This window comes from Toxorhynchites rutilus, chromosome 1, assembly GCF_029784135.1.
Source record: "Toxorhynchites rutilus septentrionalis strain SRP chromosome 1, ASM2978413v1, whole genome shotgun sequence".
NCBI classification, from domain to species: domain Eukaryota; kingdom Metazoa; phylum Arthropoda; class Insecta; order Diptera; family Culicidae; genus Toxorhynchites; species Toxorhynchites rutilus.
In genome coordinates, this window is record NC_073744.1 from 54,443,349 (window position 1) to 54,464,905 (window position 21,557).

Sequence of the window (21,557 nt, forward strand, 5' to 3'; positions counted from 1 at the left end):
AGATGTTGCTTTCGGCGGCAAAAAAAACTTGTATTAATCTATCATCAGAGTAAATTTCATCCCCACAACAGTGCGAATTTCAGATATCTATTAATGGAACGGCCATTCACGAAATGGCTGCCGATTCATTCGAAGATCCTCGATAGTGTACTGGAAGTTTAGTATATCTTTGGAACATCAAGGGTTCTTTAATCTTCCAATTATCATCAATGGCAGATTATGCATATCAGAAACCGTTTGAACATGGCATACTTTATGTATTCCAACTGAGATGTTCACCCCTTCATTTAGTACATAATAGGGTAAATTATCTTGGTTTGTCCGGTTTAGGGTATTTTTACGCAACTAGTAAATGCAAATCGGTTTTTATTCATGAAAATCACATATATATCACATTTTCTTCATAAAATCCATACGAGTTTGGGTTTGTTGAAATGCCCTAAGTCTCTAGTTGCTCATACTACCATAAGGCGTTGACATTATTCAAATGTTCATGTTTTTTTAACGATTTTCCTCAAAGAGAAATTATTATCATGATTTGTCCGCCTCTTTCCATAGTTTGTCCAAAAAATTATCATGGTTTTAGAAATCACTATTTTTGAATGAAAACATTCGAATTTTCAAATAGATGTTGCATTTCTCATTGCTTGAGTTTACTGTCATCATATTGATCCATTTATAATTTAGGTTTTCTTCAGAATATTGGCTTTTCTTGGGAATTTTAAAAGTATTACCCTCAACAAACTTTATTTCTGCTATGCGCGAAGGACCCCATAAACAAACTGCAGCGCTCCAAGCGGTTGCCATAGAAATCATGTGGACAAAACAACATTAGTGAATCGGACAACTCATGATCAGAATTGAGGTCATCGAAATGCGTTAATTACATGGTTAAGCTATGTAAATCTAATAAAAATGGTGTGCAAACATAATGTTTACAACATTTGTAAGTGATATAATCCAGAAAACGTCTGAATACGTGTCAAATAATCATCTGATGATTGATTAAAAATTAGCTCAAATGAGGGGCGCATTGACACCAATAAAAGGTGGATTTTATATTTTATAAAACTACTGTAATTCATGAAAAAGACAATTTTATTTATATGTATTGAAGCATTCGAATACATGATTTGACACAGGTGCGCTGAATTGGAGCATTCCAAAAGTGGACAAACCTTGATCATATTTTCGTCTGGACAAACCAAAATCATTTACCTTACTATCGAAATGAATATTTATTTCGTATAAAAATTTACTGCTGTTTCTGCTTTCATTTGCTTCATGCATGGGAGCTATCAAAACAAGCTTCGTAGTTCGATCAGCGAAATAACTTGTAACATATTTTCGCTCTTTCTCAAATTTGGCATTTGAGTCGGATGGAAGAAACGTTTCGTAACGTTGTTCAATTTAACGCGGTAAAGACGTGTGAAGAATAAATACAGGCGTTTCTCGAGTGAAGTTTGTCCCACTAGTGATGTCCGGTAATCGTTCGATCAAACGAATTATGACGACTTTTCTACATTCTATTTTTGCCTGAAAAACAGTTGGTGAGCTTCTTACAGCTACAGGAATGTTTATTCTTGAACCATACACTTTTTTTTATACCCATTTTCAGTATAGAAAATGATTGAACCGTTTTTTTTTATTTGAATGACGAAGCTTTTTTTCGACGTTATACGAACGGATAATTTAATGTGGACAATTTTTTTGCAGTTTGTTTTAATATTCTCAATGAACCTGATGAGGTTTTTTTTGAACGGTGGTGGTGCCAAACAAATGAAACACAAATTTCTGCATAACTCGAGAACTAATCAATCAAACGGAACCAAATTTGGCATTTGGGGGTTTTAGGGATCACAAAATATTTCTATCGTAGTTCGACACTCCTCCCCCCTCTCAAGGGGGGTCACCATCGAAATGAAACACAAATTCCTGCATAACTCGAGAACTACTCACGTAAATGGAGCCAAACTTGACATTTGAAGGTTTTAGGAGACACAATTTTTTTCTAGCCTAATTTGACATGTGTAGGTTTTAGGGTGCACGATACGTTTCTATGGTGATCTGACGACCCTTCCTCTCAAACGGGGGCCGGCATACAAATGAAACACAAATTTTTGTATAACTTGAGAACTAATAAAACAAATGAAGCAAAATTTGACATGTGGGTTTCTAGGGATGAAAAATGTTGCTATGATGGATTGAAATACCTTCCTCCTCTGAATGAGGGGGAAGGAGGGTTTCCATACAAAAAAATACAAATCCTTGCGTAACTCGAGAAATAATAAAGCAAATTGGAATGTGAGGATTTTACAGTACGATAAATATTCCCTCCCTTCTCTGGAAGGGAAAGGGAGGTCCCATGAAAATATTACATATATTTCAACCAACAATATTCCAACGAAACATGACAATTGAAAATTTTAGAAAAAATATGAAGAAAAATGGGAAAATTCAAAAAATGGAATTCCCATATGTTCTACAATTACATCGTGACAAGCGTTGTTAGTTTTTACATTTGATGATTGTACTAACGAAATTGATCTTTGTTCGGAAGTGGAAATGGGTTTTCAAGTGATAAAACGCACTCCTATATCTTAGAACTATATAAAAAATCGGATCGCCAAGTTTGTTGTGTAATGTGTAGAATATTTTGAAGCGCAAAGCTCGAAGTATGAATCGTTCGATTTGAGATGCCTTCATTTCATTATATTTTCAGTATCAAACATGTTCTCCATGTAACGGAGGAAAATGTTTTCTGCAAGTGATGGAAAATCTTGAACAAGAATTGTGTCTGAAAATAATTTGATATTATTATGACGAGTTTTGGCAGAAGTATTAGGAAACTTATAGTGAAAAGTTTCGATTAGAAGATCAATCAATGAACATTTCTGCGGGACCCATAAACATTCGCCTAGTAAGAAAACGTGAATGTTTGAAGGTTTTGATAACGAATAATCCATTTTGGGCGGGACGAAGTTTGCCGGGACAGCTGGTGAAAAAATTTAAAAATGCTGGTCTAATTTTTTGCGAAGAGAAAAAATTGTGTAAAAATTATTTTTTTAACAAAAGCCATTGATGTAATTTTGATTATTGGCATTACAGAAACCCCAATCTTCAATTTTTTTTTCCGTTTTTTAGTTTCCTGGAAAATAACAAAAAATCAAAAAAAAACTTGAATGCCAAAATGTTATTATAATTCACTAATTTAGATGTTTCACTATCATATCTTATACTAAATTTTCTTATCTTTCAATGGAAGCAACAGAATAGTCTTACGTAGCGTACTTTTTGAAATGGAACCAGTTTAAGGCAAAGGGCCCTCGGAACAATAAACGAAGTTCAATAACTCTGTCATTATTGAAATTCGACCATATGCGTAAATCTCTCGACCATATAAAAATCTCTCCTGAGAGATTAAGGATAATGATAATTTTGTGAGAGAGGTGACTTTAAGAGGATGAATCAAATTTTTTTTTCTTTTATATTCATAAAAACGGGTGAATACAGATCACTACCGACAACGAATGATAAATTTGAACTTTGTATTTGCACCGGCGAACGCCGCTAAAGCCGTGGAGGACGCAATAAAAATCCTTAACTGGGAAACGTTGATGCACCCACCCAATCTCCAGACCTGGTTCCGTCAGACTATCAACTTTTTGCTTCAATGGGACATGTATTTGCTGAGCAGCACTATAAAGATGTCAAAAAAGGGTCGGTGAATGGAAACAAAAAGAGTTTTATTAAAAGGAATCCACAAGTTTTCTGGAGAGATAGGCGACTTGTGTAGATTCGAATGGGGATTATTTGTAATCAAAATATTTTGGGGTTCTCCTGAAAAGTATGTGTTTTCTTCACTGAAATCAAAAAAAAAATCAAATCGCGTTCTTGGTATATATACAGGGTTTTCCAACTTTAAATTCCGAAAGTAAATTGAAACAAAACACACTTAGAATTCGAATTTCGATGAAACTTTTATTTCAAATTAAAGTTTGGTTTATGCCATTATGTGTGAAATACAACATCATTCAAATGTCCACCTAGGGCTTCCTCGCACACCTTGATCCGGAACAGGTAATTTTCGATGACTTTTCGGCACATATGGGGTGGTATCTCGGTCATAACTTCACGAATGTTGTCTTTCAAATGTTCAAGAGTTTGCAGAGTTGGCATAGACACGATCTTTCGCATAACCCCACAAAAAAAATTTTTGGCGGGTTCAAATCGCATGATTTGGACGGCCAATTGGCATCACCAAAACGCGAAATTATGCGTCCCTCAAATTTCGTTCGCAATATGGCAATGTTCGGTCGTGTTGTGTGGCACGTGGCGCCGTCCTGCTGAAACCACATGTCATCCGTATCCATATCTTCAATTTGTGGCAAAAAAAAATCGGTTAACATGCGGCCATAGCGCTCACCATTCACAGTCGGCGAGACGTTCGTCCTCATTTTCAAAGAAATACGGCCCGATGACTCCACCAGACCATAATGCGCACCAAACAGTGACTTTTGGCGGATGCAATGGCCTCTCAACAATAACGTGTGGATTTTCTGAGCCTCATATACGGAAATTTTGGGTGGCTTACCACCCAAACCATTGCTTACCATTGGGGCTCAGCCCAATTCCACATAGCCACTCGAAATGTGCCTCATCACTGAAGAAAATTTGATGCGAAAATTCAGCATTTTGCTGCTGTTGTTCGTTCACCCAATCGACGTGTGCCCGACGCATTCCATGGTCACCACGCTCTAATGTTTGTACCAGTTGGACTTTATATGGATGTAGGTGCAAGTCCAAATGCAAAATTCGCCACAATGATGTGTTTGACAAGCCCAATTGCTGAGCACGCCGTGGAATCGAAACATTCGGGTTATCCTCCACACTGGCAGCAACAGCAGCAATATTTTCGGCCGAACGCACATTACGATGATGCACAGGTTTCACAATATCCGCTACGGATCCAGTTTGTTCGAATTTACGCACTACATTAGCGATTGTGTGCTCTGTGGGCCGTCCATGACGACCAAAATCCGTCCGTAATGCTCGAGAAACATTTGCCGGTTTTTCATCATTTTTATAGTATAATTTAACAAAATTAACACGTTGTGCGATGCTAAAACGATCCATATTGTAAAATGGCAGACATTCATCTAACGATATGACGCTTTGGTTGACAGCTATGTCAAACGGTTGTCAGCGCAGGGCTGTATACTTTCGGAAGCCCGAAATGGAAAACCCTGTACAGTTCTTAAAGCTGGATACAATTATACTAATGCATTACTGTTCATTTTATTCTCATGGAAAAATAGTAACAGATACCCTGCTTTTATTCCTGAGATAAAGAAACGATGTTTCTCCTGAAAAGTAAAAAAAAAACCCAAGAAGGTCAGCGAGCATTAGGGGATTTCATTCACCTTGTGAGCTCCTCGTCTTTTTTATATGTAGGCCGCTATCAAAGAAAAGGACGAAATGGATGAATTGAACGGCAAATCTTTTCATTTGAAATAATTGAATGGCTCCATACCGAAAGCCACTTGATCTGTGTCTGGTGGGTGTAATCCCTAGTCAAAGAAACGCAGTGGTCATCAATCAATCGAGAAACAGGCATAAAGATCAATCGTTTTTATTGGCATCAGCAAACACATTCCTCGATAAATTCAAAACTCGAATCCTCCAAGTAACAATTGGTTAAATTTCAAAGCTGGTGGTGAAACTTATAATCAAATATATATATATAAGGATATTCCATTAAGTAACTCTAAAAGCATTCAACGAATTCTCCTAATCTAAATGTAACATCTACTTAATGTCTGAGTGATAACACTTAACGTCTGTTAATCATCAATTCCTGCCGTTGTTACTGCTGCAGCTGCTGCACCTATATATAAACACACCGCATCTCATCATCCCATCCGGGTCAAGCACTCCTGTTTACTTAATGATCAAATCATACTTTCCGTTCTCTCGATCTGAAAGAAGCACCGGAATTAGTCCAACTGTTTTCCTGTTTATCTCGGCGGGAAGCAATGAGTGGTGGTTATCTCACCACTAATTGGAGGGCCCCTCCGGCCGACCGCCTGCTGCATACTCACTATCGTCTGCCAGTTGCTCCTGCTCATCATCCTTCAGCTGGGCCCAACTGGCTGGACCACGGAAGCATAATATCCGCCGGCCCGAGAGCTCTCGCCTAATGCGCTGCCGCCACACGATTAGCACGAAGAATATTAGCACCCCGTGTAGACAGTTTATCGAGTCGATAAGTATCCTGTAAAGTTTGCAACACAAACATCGCATTACCTAACCATAATATCGATCGCGCTCGGTGTGCGCCAGTATACTCACCAGAACCAGGATCGGTTTTGGGAACCTTCGGGGGCCTCGATGTGGAATGAGATAATTTCGAAAATCCAGATAAGTCCGGCCAGCAGGAACAGCTTCAAGTACAGCATGCATCTGCCGACAGGCACGTGTTCAGAGAGAGAAAAAAAATGAAAATAAAAACACAAACAACGTGAGTTAACGATTTCCACTCTGGAGTCGGGTGAACGTTCAGCGTAACGTGGGTATGCATTTGTCATTAGCCTATCTTTCAAGTGGGTGCCCTGGCGGCCTCCCATTAGCGAGGGTAACAGCATGCCTTACTTGTATCGCAGTGCTTTTTTCCGATCCGGACTGATGTCGTCCCCACTCGAGTGCAGATGATAGCTGGTCCACGCGAACAGGAAGATGTTGATGCTTAGCATTACGCTCAGCGGCAGATAGACGAAGTAGGACTGCTCTCGCTCCGCTGGGGTGTTTGATGGTAGTGGGCGGAGGAAGAAGGAAAGAAAACAGATATACGTATATGAAATGGAATTGAAATTGCGCCAAAAGGGGTGGAATGTTTGATATTGAATTGCTACAGCAGCTATTACATATTGCGCCTGATATGACAGTCGACAGGGCTGTAGTGTCTGAGATGATAATTTTGTTCTACGTATTTGTTTGGTTTCATTATCAATAATGTGTTTCTTTTTTACTATTTCAGGTATGTACCGAAATTTCTCCAACTACTGCAATGTGATGTGAAGTATTTAAAGAGAACTTTGTACGATTCCATGTGGTTCGCATCTATAGAAAATCACAAGAAAAGGTAAACTAAAAAATGTTTTTTCGCAGAAAATATTTGAACATGAAACGACTTCTGATGGGAATATGAGGATGAACACGAATTATAGAAATATAAATTTTCATGAATGTTATTCAAAAAAATCAAAAATTCAACTGAAGTCTCTGTTACCTCTCGTGGATTTTTTTTTCGCATGGATTGGGGTGCTTCTGAAAACAATATGAATTGAATAAACACATACTATTATCTCCTCATTATTTGAAGCTTCGTGCTTTACCTTTATTATTCTGTTATTTTATTTTGACGTAGAACTACGACTTACAGTAAGGGTTCTAAATCGAAAAATATGTCACGATTTTATGAAATAACTAGCTAACCCGGCAAACTTCGTCCCGCCCATTTACTTGATTAATTCTCGAGTAATGCAGGAATTTGTGTTTTATTTGTATGGCAGCCACCCCTAAGAGAGGGGGGAGGGGTATCTAACCACCATAGAAACATTCATTGCACCCTAAAGTTTCCATATGCCTAATTTGCTTTAATTTGCTTGATTAATTCTCGGGTAATGCAAAAATTTGTGTTTCATTTGTACGGCAGCCCCCTCTAAGAGAGGGGGAAGGAGTATCTTAACACCATAGAAACATTTATTGCATCCTAAAACCTCCACATGCCAAATTTGGTTTCATTTGCTTGATTAATTCTCGAGTAATGCAGAAATTTGTGTTTCATTTGTATGGCAGCCCCCCCTTTGAGTGGGGGAAGGACTGTCTAACCATCATAGAAACATTTATTGCACCCTAAAACTTTCACATGCCAACTTTGGTTTCGTTTGATTGATTAATTTCCGAGTAATGCAAAAAATTGTGTTTCATTTGTATGGCAGCCCCCTCTAAGAGAGGGGGAAGGAGTATCTTATCACCATAGAAACATTTATTGCATCCTAAAACCTCCACATGCCAAATTTGGTTTCATTTGCTTGATTAATTCTCGAGTAATGCAGTAATTTGTGTTTCATTTGTATGGCGGACCCCCCCCCCCCTTTGAGTGGGGGAAGGACTGTCTAACCATCATAGAAACATTTATTGCACCCTAAAACTTTCACATGCCAACTTTGGTTTCGTTTGCTTGGTTAATTTTCGAGTAATGCAGAAATTTGTGTTTCATTTGTATGGCAGCCCCCCCTTAGAGAGGGGGGAGGGGTCTCAAAATATCACGAAAACCTTCCCCGGCCCCAAAAACCCCTACATACCAATTTTCATGTCGATCGGTTCAGTAGTTTCCGAGTCTATAAGAATCAGACAGACAGACAGACATCACTCCATTTTTATATATATAGAAGATAGATTTTCACGCCAAGAACGAATCACGAATTGATTATCTGAATATCAATTGAATCGCACATTCTCTGAGATTTGTTTGATATGCTATGCATTGTAATTCCTAATTCTCCTACCTACCTGTGCTGTCAATGAGGATCTACTTATGCATTAATTAGTTGCAATATTGATATACCTCTGCGAATCAAATGCTGCGTTCGTTCTACGGACCAAAAAAAAAGTATGATGATTTAGACTCCGTCATTTCCCGAAAAATCGCAGAGACATTTGTATCAATCGATAGGAAGTGTTTCTATTACAAAAAGAAAACTATGCGTTCCTTGAGATTAATTATTGAATAACTTGAAAATTTCAAGCATTATCTCAATGAAAATCCTGCGTTCTGATTGCTCGATCGGCACAATCAATCTATGCTCTCTCAGTTGTGCTGTAGAAAAAGCAATGAATGTAGCGATACTGATGCAACACGTCACGTTGCATCGAACGGAGATGCTAGATCAGGTGACTTTTAAATTTAAGACTTCTATGAAATAAACAAAGAGAGAAAGCATGTCACATTGCACCAATTCCAACGCCATATACTGAAGCTGAAACTTAATAAGAAAATAGTAAAATATGGTTACGATAAAGTTAAGACAAAATCACGCATCAGTGCCACCAATAAAGAGTTAACTATTAAATTTCGCTGCTGCCTGATATCATATCAAAAGTCCTACTTTAATCCTACTTTAATAATTCTGTCGTTTCTTGGACCCTATGTATATTACGGTTCTGTATAGTTCTTCGGTTGTCTTCCTGCGATTGTAAAATTGTAACTTGCATCTTCTACAGCAGCATTTCAAATTCAAATTCAATTTCAGGTTTATCTCTGCTGATATTATTTAGATTTTTTCATCTATTGGAACCTTGAATAAGTGGTTGACCGTGAAAATTCATGCTTTGATAAAGTATTAGGTGCATTGCTCTCTCAGTTTACGTCGCACACGAAGCTCTCGCATGCGATTGAACTTGCCACTAAAAATACAATCAAAACATATGCTGGACATCGATATCCCTTTCAAGTTAGAGTGTAGCACCCATGGCCGATTGATTAGCACCATTAGCATTACCAGTGTTTGCCAAATGATCCATTCATTGAAAAAAATTCGTTCGTTCAAATATGATCATACAGAAATCATTTCCCCCAGCGGCATTCTTTTGTTGTGATGTGCTAGAAATCACGACACAAAATAGAACGAGACAACTCTGCATCAGTTCGCACTTCATGATACACCAGCACGCAAGCAAAACCAGCATATACGCTTTCGGTGCAGAAAGTTTATTTTCACCGCTCCAGTGAGAAACAAAAACTCTCTCGTTTTATCTCTTTTCCCATTCGTTGCTCTCCGTAAATGGTGACCGAATGATGACGTAATTTTTCTTGTATCATTTATTGCTTTGCACTTGTCTGTGCAGTGGGTTTCGCTATAGTAGAACGGGACGATATATGCAGTTCAAACTTGTATGCAGACTTCGAAAATAGTGTGCGATGTTTGATACAGCTCGAAACAACAGTTTTCGTTCCTCTCTTGGTTTAATCATTTAGTGTAACATAAATGATTACTGTCATTCATACAAGTATCTGAATGATCCACTCATATTTGGTTATATGTTCGTGAGAGGTTACTTGCATGACATATTGTGTATCATTCGATATTGATCGAAATTCAAACACTGAGCATAACTACTAATAAAGTGTGGTAAGGCGAAGTGCCCTTAAAAATATAATTGGCATTTAAGAAGAAGAAGGGTCTCTTCGGTCTTGACACCTCGGAAACATCAACGATTTTTTTTCTGAAGATTATGCCTAAAAAATTACATTTGGAGTCCAGTTCAATATCCTCATAGGAAGCTCACTTAAATACTTTCGCTTTACTGATAACAGACCATGAATTGGTTTAGTGCTTCTGAAAAAATATTTTTAAAATTTTTATCGATTCTGTTCAATCTAACGAGCAAATCTTACATAAAAAAGCAGATTTTTTCAGACCACCCCAATTAAGGACAAAATAAGAAATACGAAAATTGAAAAGTAGTCAATATACGCAGTTTGAACAGAATTAGTTTTTTCTACTTCACTAGATCCATTTTTGCATGGAATAACTGTTACTAATCTTGAAGACCAATATTTTTCAACTCATGTAATTTTCGGTTTTCATTCGAAGTTTTTAATCTTTTGGATAATTTTGAACCTTTATCACTTTTTTTGTACTTTTAGTGAAAGTTAACTTTTACTGTTTGTTCCCTTAATCGTTTGCAATTTTATATTTTTCTATTTTTTGTTATTTAGCTTCGTTTCTTATTGTTTAATTGTTATTGAATATTTTATTTTTTCATTTTTTCCGAACATACCACTTTTTTGAAAATTCGTTACATTTACTGTTCATTTATTGTTTTAGAGGTTACAAGGCCAATGAAATCCTAGCTGTTTATATGGTTTTTGGAATGTTTAAACAATTTTTTATGAAATATTTAATTTCGAGGAACATTTGATTTTGAGATATACATTTTTTCTCATCATGTACAAACATTTGAGCAGCCTGACCGATTTTAGATCTTTTCAGGCGAAACAGTAACAAGATGTTTGCATGATTTTTGAGCTGTCGAGTGCAAAAGACATCATTGTTGTTATTCTACCTAAACGGTTTATTTCGTTTTTGAGATTTAAATATTTCTGATCTTTCCTTTTTTTCATTTAGTTTTACAATTTATAACTTTCATTTTATTATTTTTATCGTATCAAATTAAAGTTTAGAATGATTTTCCCTTTTTTATATTTTCTCTAACTTGTACATTTAATTATTTACCATCGTCTTAGTTTGGTATAACACTTTTATATTATTTTTTTAAATTTAATTTTCATTATATGTTATTGTTATTTGTTATAGTTGACATTAAAAAATATGACTAAATATGTATATAGTAGATATTTAATCAACATATTTTTTCCATTTTCCTGATCGTCCGATTTCTTCAAAAAATAATTTATTGTTGTTCATGGGATATTCAAATAAATGGAATTTGATAATTCTTATTATTTTTTGTTTCAATTCAATTAGTTTATTGCTCTATGAATATTATTTTTTTTCATCGGCGACAGAAAGCGTACTCTGTACCAAATATTTTATAAATTTACTGACGGGCCCGGCGAACGTTGTTCTGCCATATATTTTTTTTTCTTGTGTTTATTTTGGGTTTTAATTAGAACTCAACTAATGTATGGTAAGTGGGTTTGAATGATTTACCGGTCTACGGAAACGACTTGAATGGAGGTTTGTATAATGTTTCTTGGATCAATGTATTTCATTAAGCCAGTTTTCAGAATGCAACTCGGTGCTGATGCGCAACAAAATTTTTGTACCCAGTTGAGCTCCCACTCCTTGCGCACATATGCGCTCTGACGAATGAACACGCTCCGAAACACAGATGAAATGTTTGGTTGTCAGCGCCGTGGGCGCAAGCCCAGTTTTAAGCTGAGTTTTAAGTTTTACGCTGAAATTTGCGCCGTGTTTACGCGCCGTGCTGCGCGCTTGAATCTGGATTGCTCTCTCTGTTGAGATATTTTTCTTCACACACGAAGACAAAGCGGGCGCTAGAATTTGATGTGTATGTGTGTGTGTATATAGAATGAGACGGTCATCACATAAGTGAGAAGAAATGTTTAGTATCTGATTTTGTGCGCTTCGCATCAAGAGAGAATACGAGTGTTCTTTGAGCGCGCGCTGATGAAAATTAACTGAAGTGCAGCGCTGCGTTTGTTTTCTGAAGACTGCATTAAGCTATCTGACATGTCTGATCTCTTAAGAACTAAATGTAAAGAAAAAAAACAATTATTTTTGTAGAAAATCAATATTGATTTCGTTCAATTGCTGTATCTTTGATGGAAAATACGCGCTTGCCATTTTTCAGATGGACGGCTAAATTTATATCCGAGGGGTTGCGTTCATGAATTAACGTCAAAGGATCAATGGAGCTGATATACCGGTCTATTTGGAGTCGCATCATTTTGCATTATATATTTTTGCATATATATTATTTTCGTCATCGAGGAGTATTCACATCGGTATTTTAAATTTGAAGCACATCCACATTGTTTCCTTTATTCACGGACTTGCAAATGTATCAATGGCTGCAAAACTGAATATTAATATGAGCATTGCATGTTTTGTTCAGCAGAAGTGAATATGGTACTACTCAACCATTTTAAATCTCAATGTGTGCGTTGTTGATATTTGTGAATGAGTGTCCGCCATTATCAGTATTTATTCGTATATTGGATATCTGCCTACGCTTATGATCGTGTCGTTGGTGAAATCTCTAGGAAAACGCTTTGTACATATTTTATCGCAAGGCGATACAAGTTTCAGATCACGGCAGGGACCATGTGGTAACAGTATAGAACATTTGCCGGGCTCCAATACAATACAAACAATGTTAAAATTTGGATGGAAATTATCACTCGATATCAGTTAAATACATAGAATATATAGTCCTGACGCTAACCCAACTCTTTTCCTATAAATTTTATTGCATTTTCATCAAAACTTTATCCATAATATACAATTACTGTTAGACACAATTTTCGTTCAATATTTTTCGCCACTTACAGAGTATGTGTTACTTTGTCACATAGAACACATATTTGATATGTCGAGTTAATTTTCACAGAAAATTTTTATTTTAAAGTGTGTTCATTGCACCCGAAATCTATTGCCATCTTTGTTTCACAGGAATGAAACACGGAGCCTAATGTCGTCTGTGTGAGTAGTTGATTAGTAGACAGATTTGAGATTTCTGCGGAAATTACACTATCGATTCCCTCGAAGGGTATTTTGTGGACTAATCAAACTAAAAATTGGAGTATGTGGTGACGTAGAGAACGTTAGTGCCGTTGAAAAAAAAATGAAGAAAGTCGGTGTGCGTAAACGATGAATTCTAGATTATTGTTTTTTCTGCGAATCAGAATTTCTCGCGATACTGTGCAGTCGCTTACTATGATACCAACAATGCTGGTATCATGCTCCAGCTGATGTTTTATCAAGACTGATGACAATAGCATGGTTGTCGTTTTGTGATTCGAGCAAGTGTGATTTGAAGTACAGGTCGATTATATACTCGATATATACAGTTTAAAAAAAATCATATGACTTATTTCAAGAAAAAAATGTAATATTTCAGTGTTAAGGTGTTAAGCTGTTCAGGTGGGGGTAAAAGTCGTGATTTTTGAAAATTTTGATTGAATTCTCACCAGGAATTGTTTATATAGATAAAGCAGCGTAGCAGATAAAGATAGAAGTTGGGTGTCAAAGAACAAATTGAAGAGCGGGCTGAATACTTTAATTTTGTTGACAGAACCAATCAAGTTTATTATGATTTATTTGTTTGTTTGTTTAGATATAACATTAATCTGACAACATCGTCTTGTAAAATCACTTGTAAAATAGTCGAACAAAAACATGGAAACATAACATTAAACACATCGGGATTCTCAATTCGGTTTCTGAAGCGTAGTGATGATTCTCCAAAGTCATAAAACTGCTCTACGGATGAAAAGGTTCTGATCATTTCCGTGACCGGCTCATGTTGACCATACGATGAACGATGTGCAAGATGAACAAATTTAAATCACTGTCATTTAAGATTTTCACTTACAAAATGTTATTTAACACTCCTGTACTCGCACGAAAAATTGTAATCGTTGCTATTGTGTATTTTTAGGTGTTAGTGGTATTTATTCAAAGAAAAAGATATAATTGAATGAAAAAACTTCAGAAAATATTTTTTTTATTTAACTCCATTCAGTTTTAATAGTCATTTAATTCAGCCACCTCATTCATTCTCGGTCTGTCAGACCTATACGCGAGTATAGGAAGATTAAATCCGGTAATTTAGCTGTTTCATAACTATATCCTGTACTAATTTTATTTTGCAAAAAAAATTCTTCATTTTTTCACTTTTTCGACAATTGTGGTTCGTGTTTGAAATCTAATTAACCGAACCGAGATGAATTCGATGAATTAAAATTGCGCGTTGAGAACTGAAGAGCAGACTTCAAAATCAACATACAGGAACCATTCTACACGCACACATTTGAACCCTTCAACCGGTATTCCCGAAACGAGCTAGAATTTTGAAACAAGTTACTCAAATGTTCATTTTCAGCATCAGTCGCTAAGAGGTCTCCGTGGCCTAAATGACTGCGCGTCCGCTTACCAATCAAGCGATAGTGGGTTCAATCCCAGGAACCTCCATTGATTGATTGGCCTTTTTCAAGACTAGGGGTGAATGAACTTTGTAGTGAGAAGTCTCTATTACAGAAAAAATATCAACTAACAGTCCCGAAACTCAATTGACACATTGTGGTGTTGTGTTGGAATTTATCTTAACAAGTGATTAACAATTGTAGAATTTTTTCCGGATCGATGGTAATTTGTGGCTCCCATGACCGAGCGTGGTTAGTGTCACTGGAGTTCGATTTACAAACGGGTTGGGGGTATTCTCGTCAAAGAAAGTTCTTACTCTGGTATACGCGTATCTTTGAAAATTATCTTAACAAAATAAAATAAGATATATCCATCATTAATTGAAAAGTTAGTTGTTAATAAGATACGTTAACAATCAGATGATATAAATTTAATACGCAAACCAAACATGGAATCTGCATAAAGGTTAGTCTTCAGATAAGATTGTGTTTAGAGATCAATTGTCGAAGTCATCAAGAACAGTCGGATTGATCAAGAAACCATTTCCAATCCATCTGGTATTATCAATCATTCTTTCATTTTGATGTTCAAACTGTAACCGTACGGTCCTCGATCTCCACACTCACTACAGCCCTTTGACCCGTACGGGAATCCCCCGAAGTGCTTTATCCCAGGTGCCTGAGCCGGGAAACTCATTCACTCAATAGGATAACCGTATCATCAACCTACTTCTGAACCAGCAGGATATCTCCCCGAAGGTGGCATTCCGTAGATGATAGATGTACACCATTCCGGTCAGCGTCAATCCTACCGTGTGGGCATAGATGTGATTCAGAATATACCAAGCTCGCTCCTTTATTTTCCACCGCCGTGCGCTATAATTGAACAAATAGAATCGAGTGATAGAGGAGGGTAAACCAAAACAAAACGTATATCGTCTGTATTTTTTTCTGTCGAGTCGAAAAAACCGGAAAAATAAGTACGTCAAACGTCAGCGTGTTGAACGATGATTTATCGTGTTGCTGACGAACTATTCCCCGCGGCTTTCGACGTCACGATAGAGGGTGGGGTTGTGCTGATTAAATGTTGGACTTATCGCTGAAACAATTACTCACACTGTCAATTTCCAAACGTTGGCCATCACCATGTTCAACCAGGCGAAGTAACTGATCAGGAAGAAGTACATCAGGAACGCTGCAAGAAAAGGAAGTCAACGGAAGGAAAGTTAGAGTCCGAGCAATTTGCGTGCTGTTATCCAATATGCGAAAAACAACAACCGAATTTTCTTTATAAACACACACAACCACCCACACATGCTCGACCTAGATTCTGTTTCATTGTGGGGCATAAATTTTGATACTCGAGAAGCGCGTGCCGATAGCTGTGAACTATAAATTTATATTTGGTAATCCACTTTGGCACACCATTTTCCGATCGTGAAAACCGTGCCACCCCCTGAAATTGGTACGGAAAACACTTTTCCCTCCATCGGTGTGTGTCAACAACCGTTCGCTTGGTCGAATATGTTGTTTACCTTCCAGCGGAAACGTGCTCCGCTTAATATTGTCCCCGAATAAGAAGCACCGAAGACTGAATGTTTTTCTTTGTGACCCCTCCCACGCTTCCGGTGTTCAAAGTGAACCATTTAAGTTACCAATATCTCATTGTGTTCCCTCTGTTCGGTTTCACTTTCGTTCGGTATGCAAATTAGAAGCCCGTTTTCGGTTAGCGAGTTCATACACATTGAACCGCAAGAGGGATAGGACTTCATTGCGAGTCGATAATTTTTCGCACCCTCACCAAAGGGAACGACAGGAAACCATTCGCCAGAAAACCGTATTTTTGCGCGATTTACGATCTAATACGACAGAGCCTTCCATAAACACTAGGAAATAATTGTCTCCACTTTGACAATGTTATTTCTGATTGGTGCGAAAGAAGCAGACCGAAGCTTGTTTCTAGGTGATAAACGTAAGTGGCACTCGGGAAGGCAAATAAAAAACGAAGGGAAATTGAATTTTTCAATTCAGCACTTGGGAAGAAAAGAAACGAGGGGTTGAATTTCCGTTAAACGATGACCATAGCATGTCGATTTTCATGCTTAGAAAGACGGGGAATACTTTAGAGAAATAATTACATTAAAACGATTGCCTATTAGCGTGAACAGCGAGAGGATTTCACAATAAATGTTCTTTTCAATAATATCGAATCGATTCGCCATTATTGAAACAATAATAGAAAATCAAACAAGTTTATCGTCAAAATCGTCTTTATTTTGTTCAAATGAAATACCAGGGCCTTTGGTTCAGCTAACGTATAGTTTGATACGGGTTTTAAGAACACATTTATTCAGATCACAAAGATTAGCGGCATTCGTGAGCATTCGAATTCAGAATTGCTGCTTTTACCGGTCCGGCGGCTGAAAAGAAATGGGATTATGAGAAATGAACATAGTACTTAGCGAGCTAGCGAGACCATTCTCATGTCCCTTCGGAATTACAACTAAATGGATTTCTTCTTGGTGTTTTTGAATCATAGAGACTTTAAACGTTTGCAGTTCATTCGTCTCTAGCCCCGAAAAGTGCCCTTGGGGACAACCCAATCCAAACTTTTCCTCCACCTGCCTTGACAAAGACACTTCATTGTCTTTCGACGCTCCTCAGCAAATCGTGGTCGTGGCTGGAAAAGAATTATTAACGCTCAAAGAGGAATCGATTTCTCTTCGAAAATACCCAGATTAAATAATTTCCCCCTCCCCACCAATTAGAATCATCGATCGATTATGGCATTCGTCAACAAATGATATTAAAAATTCGGTCCGGCTGCAGAGAAGAAATGGAATTGGGAGAGAAAATCATAATGCATAGGCGTGTGAGCGTGACTTTTCTTATCTCACATCGCAATAATAACTAAATGGATTTTTTTTCTTCTTCTTCTTCTTTTTGTTTGTTTATAAAGGCTTCAAACTTCTACAGTTCATTCTTCTCTAGCCCTGGGAAGGTCCCTTGCGGAAGTAAACTCTACTTCAAACTCCTCTGCCTGCTTTGAAAAAGACACTTCATTGTCGTTCGATGCGCGTCAACAAACATGACCACTTCCACCAACTTCAAACAAAGATCTGTTGAAACCGATTTCCGAGCAGGTGCCAGCTTATATACGGATTTGTATCGTTTCAATTGCCTGTTTTAATTATTAACGCTTAAAGAAGGAATGGATTCCTTCCCGGTATTAATTAGCACAAATAGTAACCCGCTTCCCAACAGTTGCAAACGACGATCGATTGCGGCAAAATATAATATATAATGGTGAAATATCCACTACACAATATCACATACAATGGCACCCATCTGTATTGAATTGTCATTTATGTAAAGTGACCAGATGGTCAGAGGTCTAACGCGGGACACAAAAAACAAAACGTTATGTATATACGTTATGTGAACATAAACTATAGTTTAGCGAGTCTAAATCGATCAGTATTATTTCTTTCTGAGTATCGGAACTCAGTTGTGATTTTTCGGTGGTTTAGATTTTGTTTACGCCCGAAAATCACTCGCTCAATCAGAGCATTTACGCCTGGCAAGCACGATTCAATTTCTACATGTTTCTTCAAATTACCGAATGGAATGCTCGAAAATTTCATTTCATTTTTCATCGATTTTAGTGTTAACGTATGCATTCTAAAAATGGACTAATTTCGGAAGGCGATGAAAGATAATTTATAGGAACAAATTTTCTTTAAATCTTACGTTTATTAAGTCTACAACAAAAATGATTCAAGGATGTTGATTCGCAGCAGCAGCACTGTCAAGCAACTTGATGATTTTTGCATACTGCAAGCTCCACCCCACAGCGAAGGAGTTGGACATCCTGAGGCACTTTGTGTCCGCCAGATATAGCCGATCTGGTATTTACAATAACGTCTCTTTGCCGCTCCTCAAGCCGGGAGATCGAAGCAAACGGCCAAACGGTGGAGAAGAATCCGGCCAAAATGGACATTTTTATGCGGAAGCGTCAGACGAGACCGGCCGTATCTGAGCAGCACGCAATCATCCAGAAGGAGTAGCTTGAGGTGCTAGTGAAAAACTTTCCGGCGAAACAAGTGAAAAACTTCTTTTCGTACTCGTAATGAAAGACGATACGTACTTGATGCTAGAATTCAACGAATGGCAGGAGACCGGGTACTTTACGTTTCCCAGGTAAGCGATGACGTCGAATATATCATTCATATCAAGTTCTCGAAGAAGGTTCTTCTCTGACAGACGTGAAGGGAATGTCCAAGCCGCTCTTCTTTCGAGTCATATGGTGAACGGGAAGATATATAGTACGAAGTGCTTGCCGGAGTTGGGAAGGTGATGTGGTCTTTATGCCGAACCTGGGATCGGCTCATTATGCCAAAAGATCACTGGAGGATGAATCGGCTGGAGATAAACATTGTCGCGAAGACTACCAACCTTCCCAACATTCACCAGCTGCGCCCGATAGAAAACTTTAGAGTGAATGGCCAAAATAGAGAGACAGACGACCATCAAGGCCACGAAAAGGTAAAATAACACGCCGATATATATATATCTTTTCATCGGCCATGGTTAAGGTTCCGGCCAACTTCCGTAAGACCGCCCAGCGCTTCATTTACGATAATTCATCAAACAACTCTGCCTCTTCCTGTCGAGTGTACACTAGTTTTTCCGGCTTATTTAAAACGTTAACCGAGCTGACCGAGCTAGCGGACCAAAGGTGAACTTTTCGTCTGACTCAAGTTGGTCCCTGCGGATCAACAGGGGACTTTTATAAAATCATTTTCCAATTTTATTGCTGTCGCTTCCAGTTGACACTCTCTAAACAAAAAGCCCAATATCGGTGCGATGAAACCAGCTCAACGTATTAATCTTTGGATGCATTAGAAGCACTCTTGAACAGTCTAGCAAATAACAGTTTTTTTTTTGAGGTTCATCCATTTAAGAAAACCAACATGATTAAATTGTGATATTGAAATATATTGATATCGCGGGACATTTTCGTTTCTTTTGTCAAATGCGGGACGTTTCGCGGGACGGAATCTTACGCGGGACATTTTGTTGAAATGCGGGACTGTCCTGCGTAACGCGGGACGTCTGGTCAGTTTACATTTATGCTTCGATGTTCCGTTCAGTCCGGCTGCAGAAGAGAAATGGATTTGGGAACGAGGAGCATAATGCATAGGTGTGTGAGCGTGACCTTTCTTTTCTCACATCGGATAACAACTAAATGGATTTCCGAGCGGGCGCCAGTTTGTATACAGATTTGCATGATTTCAATAGCGTGTTTTCGAAGCAAATTTTAAAGCTATTGAAACAATTTTTCGAGTCAATAATTAACAACCATATAACTCTTGAACATTTTGTTTTTCAAATGACGTGACTATCATATCACTCCGTTCAGCCAGAAAAGTGGTATTATCGTTCAAAATCTTGCACTGCAAGCGTCACGCTCTCGTTTTCGAGACTTTGAACTTACACCCCGGTACAGAAATGAAAAACGTAGTCCTACGTCAAAAAATCATACAAAATTTCACGAGTAGCTATCACAAGTTGTGCTCGCTTCAAATAAAAACCTGAACAAATCCACATATCATACTGAATTACCTAATGAGCTTTCAAAACATGATTGCTTAATTTTTGTTATATTTTGTCAATCGTTCAGGCATGCAGATGAGATTTGATTCATGTAACTTAATTCATTAATTTGAATGGCATTGAATTAATTGTAGAATTTCGATGAATTTTTGGTTCAACTCCGGAACTGATCATAAAAGGTATCCCGGACATGCTCGAAATATGTTTGGATGTGTTCAATGAGGTTCTGATCAGTTATTCTAATAAATAAAGCTTTTCGAATTCTGAGTAAGTGGAGGTGGGGTCCGCATCTCCTACATCCAACCCAAAATTTGTTGCTGAGAAACGTCCATCTTTTTATCACATACTGAACTTGGAAACAATAAAGTAAAAATCTTTTCGCAATTCGTGTTTCAAAAATCAATGTTTAACTAACAACACAATATTATTAAATTTTCATTTTTGAGAGTCGGGTATTTCGTTAAATCATGCGGGAAAAATGCGGGAATTCTAAAACTGAAAATGAGTGGCCACCTTGCACTAACCCAATCCACCATCTACATAACCCTTACACCTACACATCGACCGGATGTCTAATTTGTTTGATAGAATGAATTATTGCATACAAGTTTGTGTTGCCTACAACATTCACGGAAACCAAGCTGAAAGAAAGAATTCTTGATACATGAATTAGCTTCGCATTCGCTCGCAAAACATACCTCTTTTATTTGTTAAATTGTTCACTTGTTTTACAATTTCCTCATGTCTCAGGTGAAAAAATACCGTCTAATGGTATGTATTATAACCAGAGCTGCATTTTTTCATCAATGTCACTGACAACTGACGAAGCACGTTAGTCACTTCGTACTGACAAAAATATCGGTCAAATGGTGACTGACAGAGTACGATGTAACAATTTGCCTGTTACTGAGCTTTGTCACTACGCTTTGACCATAATGAATTGATGACTGTCGCAGATTGCATTTTATTTTCATCGAGCAAAGTTTCGATTTTTATTCCGGTTGTTGTTTCTTGTATTTACTGTAGTAAATATTATTTCGAACACGCGATTGCAAACCATTTAGGCAACGGAATATATAATTGACTAGAGCTTGAACAATCTCTACATGCTGAAAAAATGAAACAAATTCTCTTTTCGTTGAAATTTCTGCAGGATATCGAAATTCACGTATTTGAAGGTCCGTTTAGACTCATTTATATCCTTTATTTTAATCGAAGTTTTATCATTTTATATAAGAATGGTATT

General features: G+C 37.5%; 2 protein-coding genes across 7 annotated transcripts in view; one reads left to right on the forward strand and one right to left on the reverse strand.

Annotated features, from left to right (window-relative positions):
- The window catches only part of LOC129768307 (RNA helicase aquarius), a 220,974-nt gene that overhangs the window by 90,842 nt on the left and 108,575 nt on the right, over positions 1-21,557 (forward strand). The window lies entirely within an intron of this gene.
- LOC129768738 (probable G-protein coupled receptor Mth-like 11) overlaps positions 5,635-21,557 on the reverse strand; it is a 94,741-nt gene continuing 78,818 nt past the window's right edge. For all 6 annotated transcript variants that reach the window (XM_055770856.1, XM_055770786.1, XM_055770700.1 and 3 more), the window contains 6 exons: positions 15,812-15,890; positions 15,426-15,571; positions 6,652-6,796; positions 6,352-6,462; positions 6,102-6,274; positions 5,635-5,978 (listed from right to left, as the gene is read on the reverse strand). In XM_055770856.1, the coding sequence (XP_055626831.1) occupies positions 5,941-5,978; positions 6,102-6,274; positions 6,352-6,462; positions 6,652-6,796; positions 15,426-15,571; positions 15,812-15,890 (692 nt within the window). In that variant the 3' untranslated portion in view covers positions 5,635-5,940. The remainder of the gene's footprint in view (positions 5,979-6,101; positions 6,275-6,351; positions 6,463-6,651; positions 6,797-15,425; positions 15,572-15,811; positions 15,891-21,557) is intronic.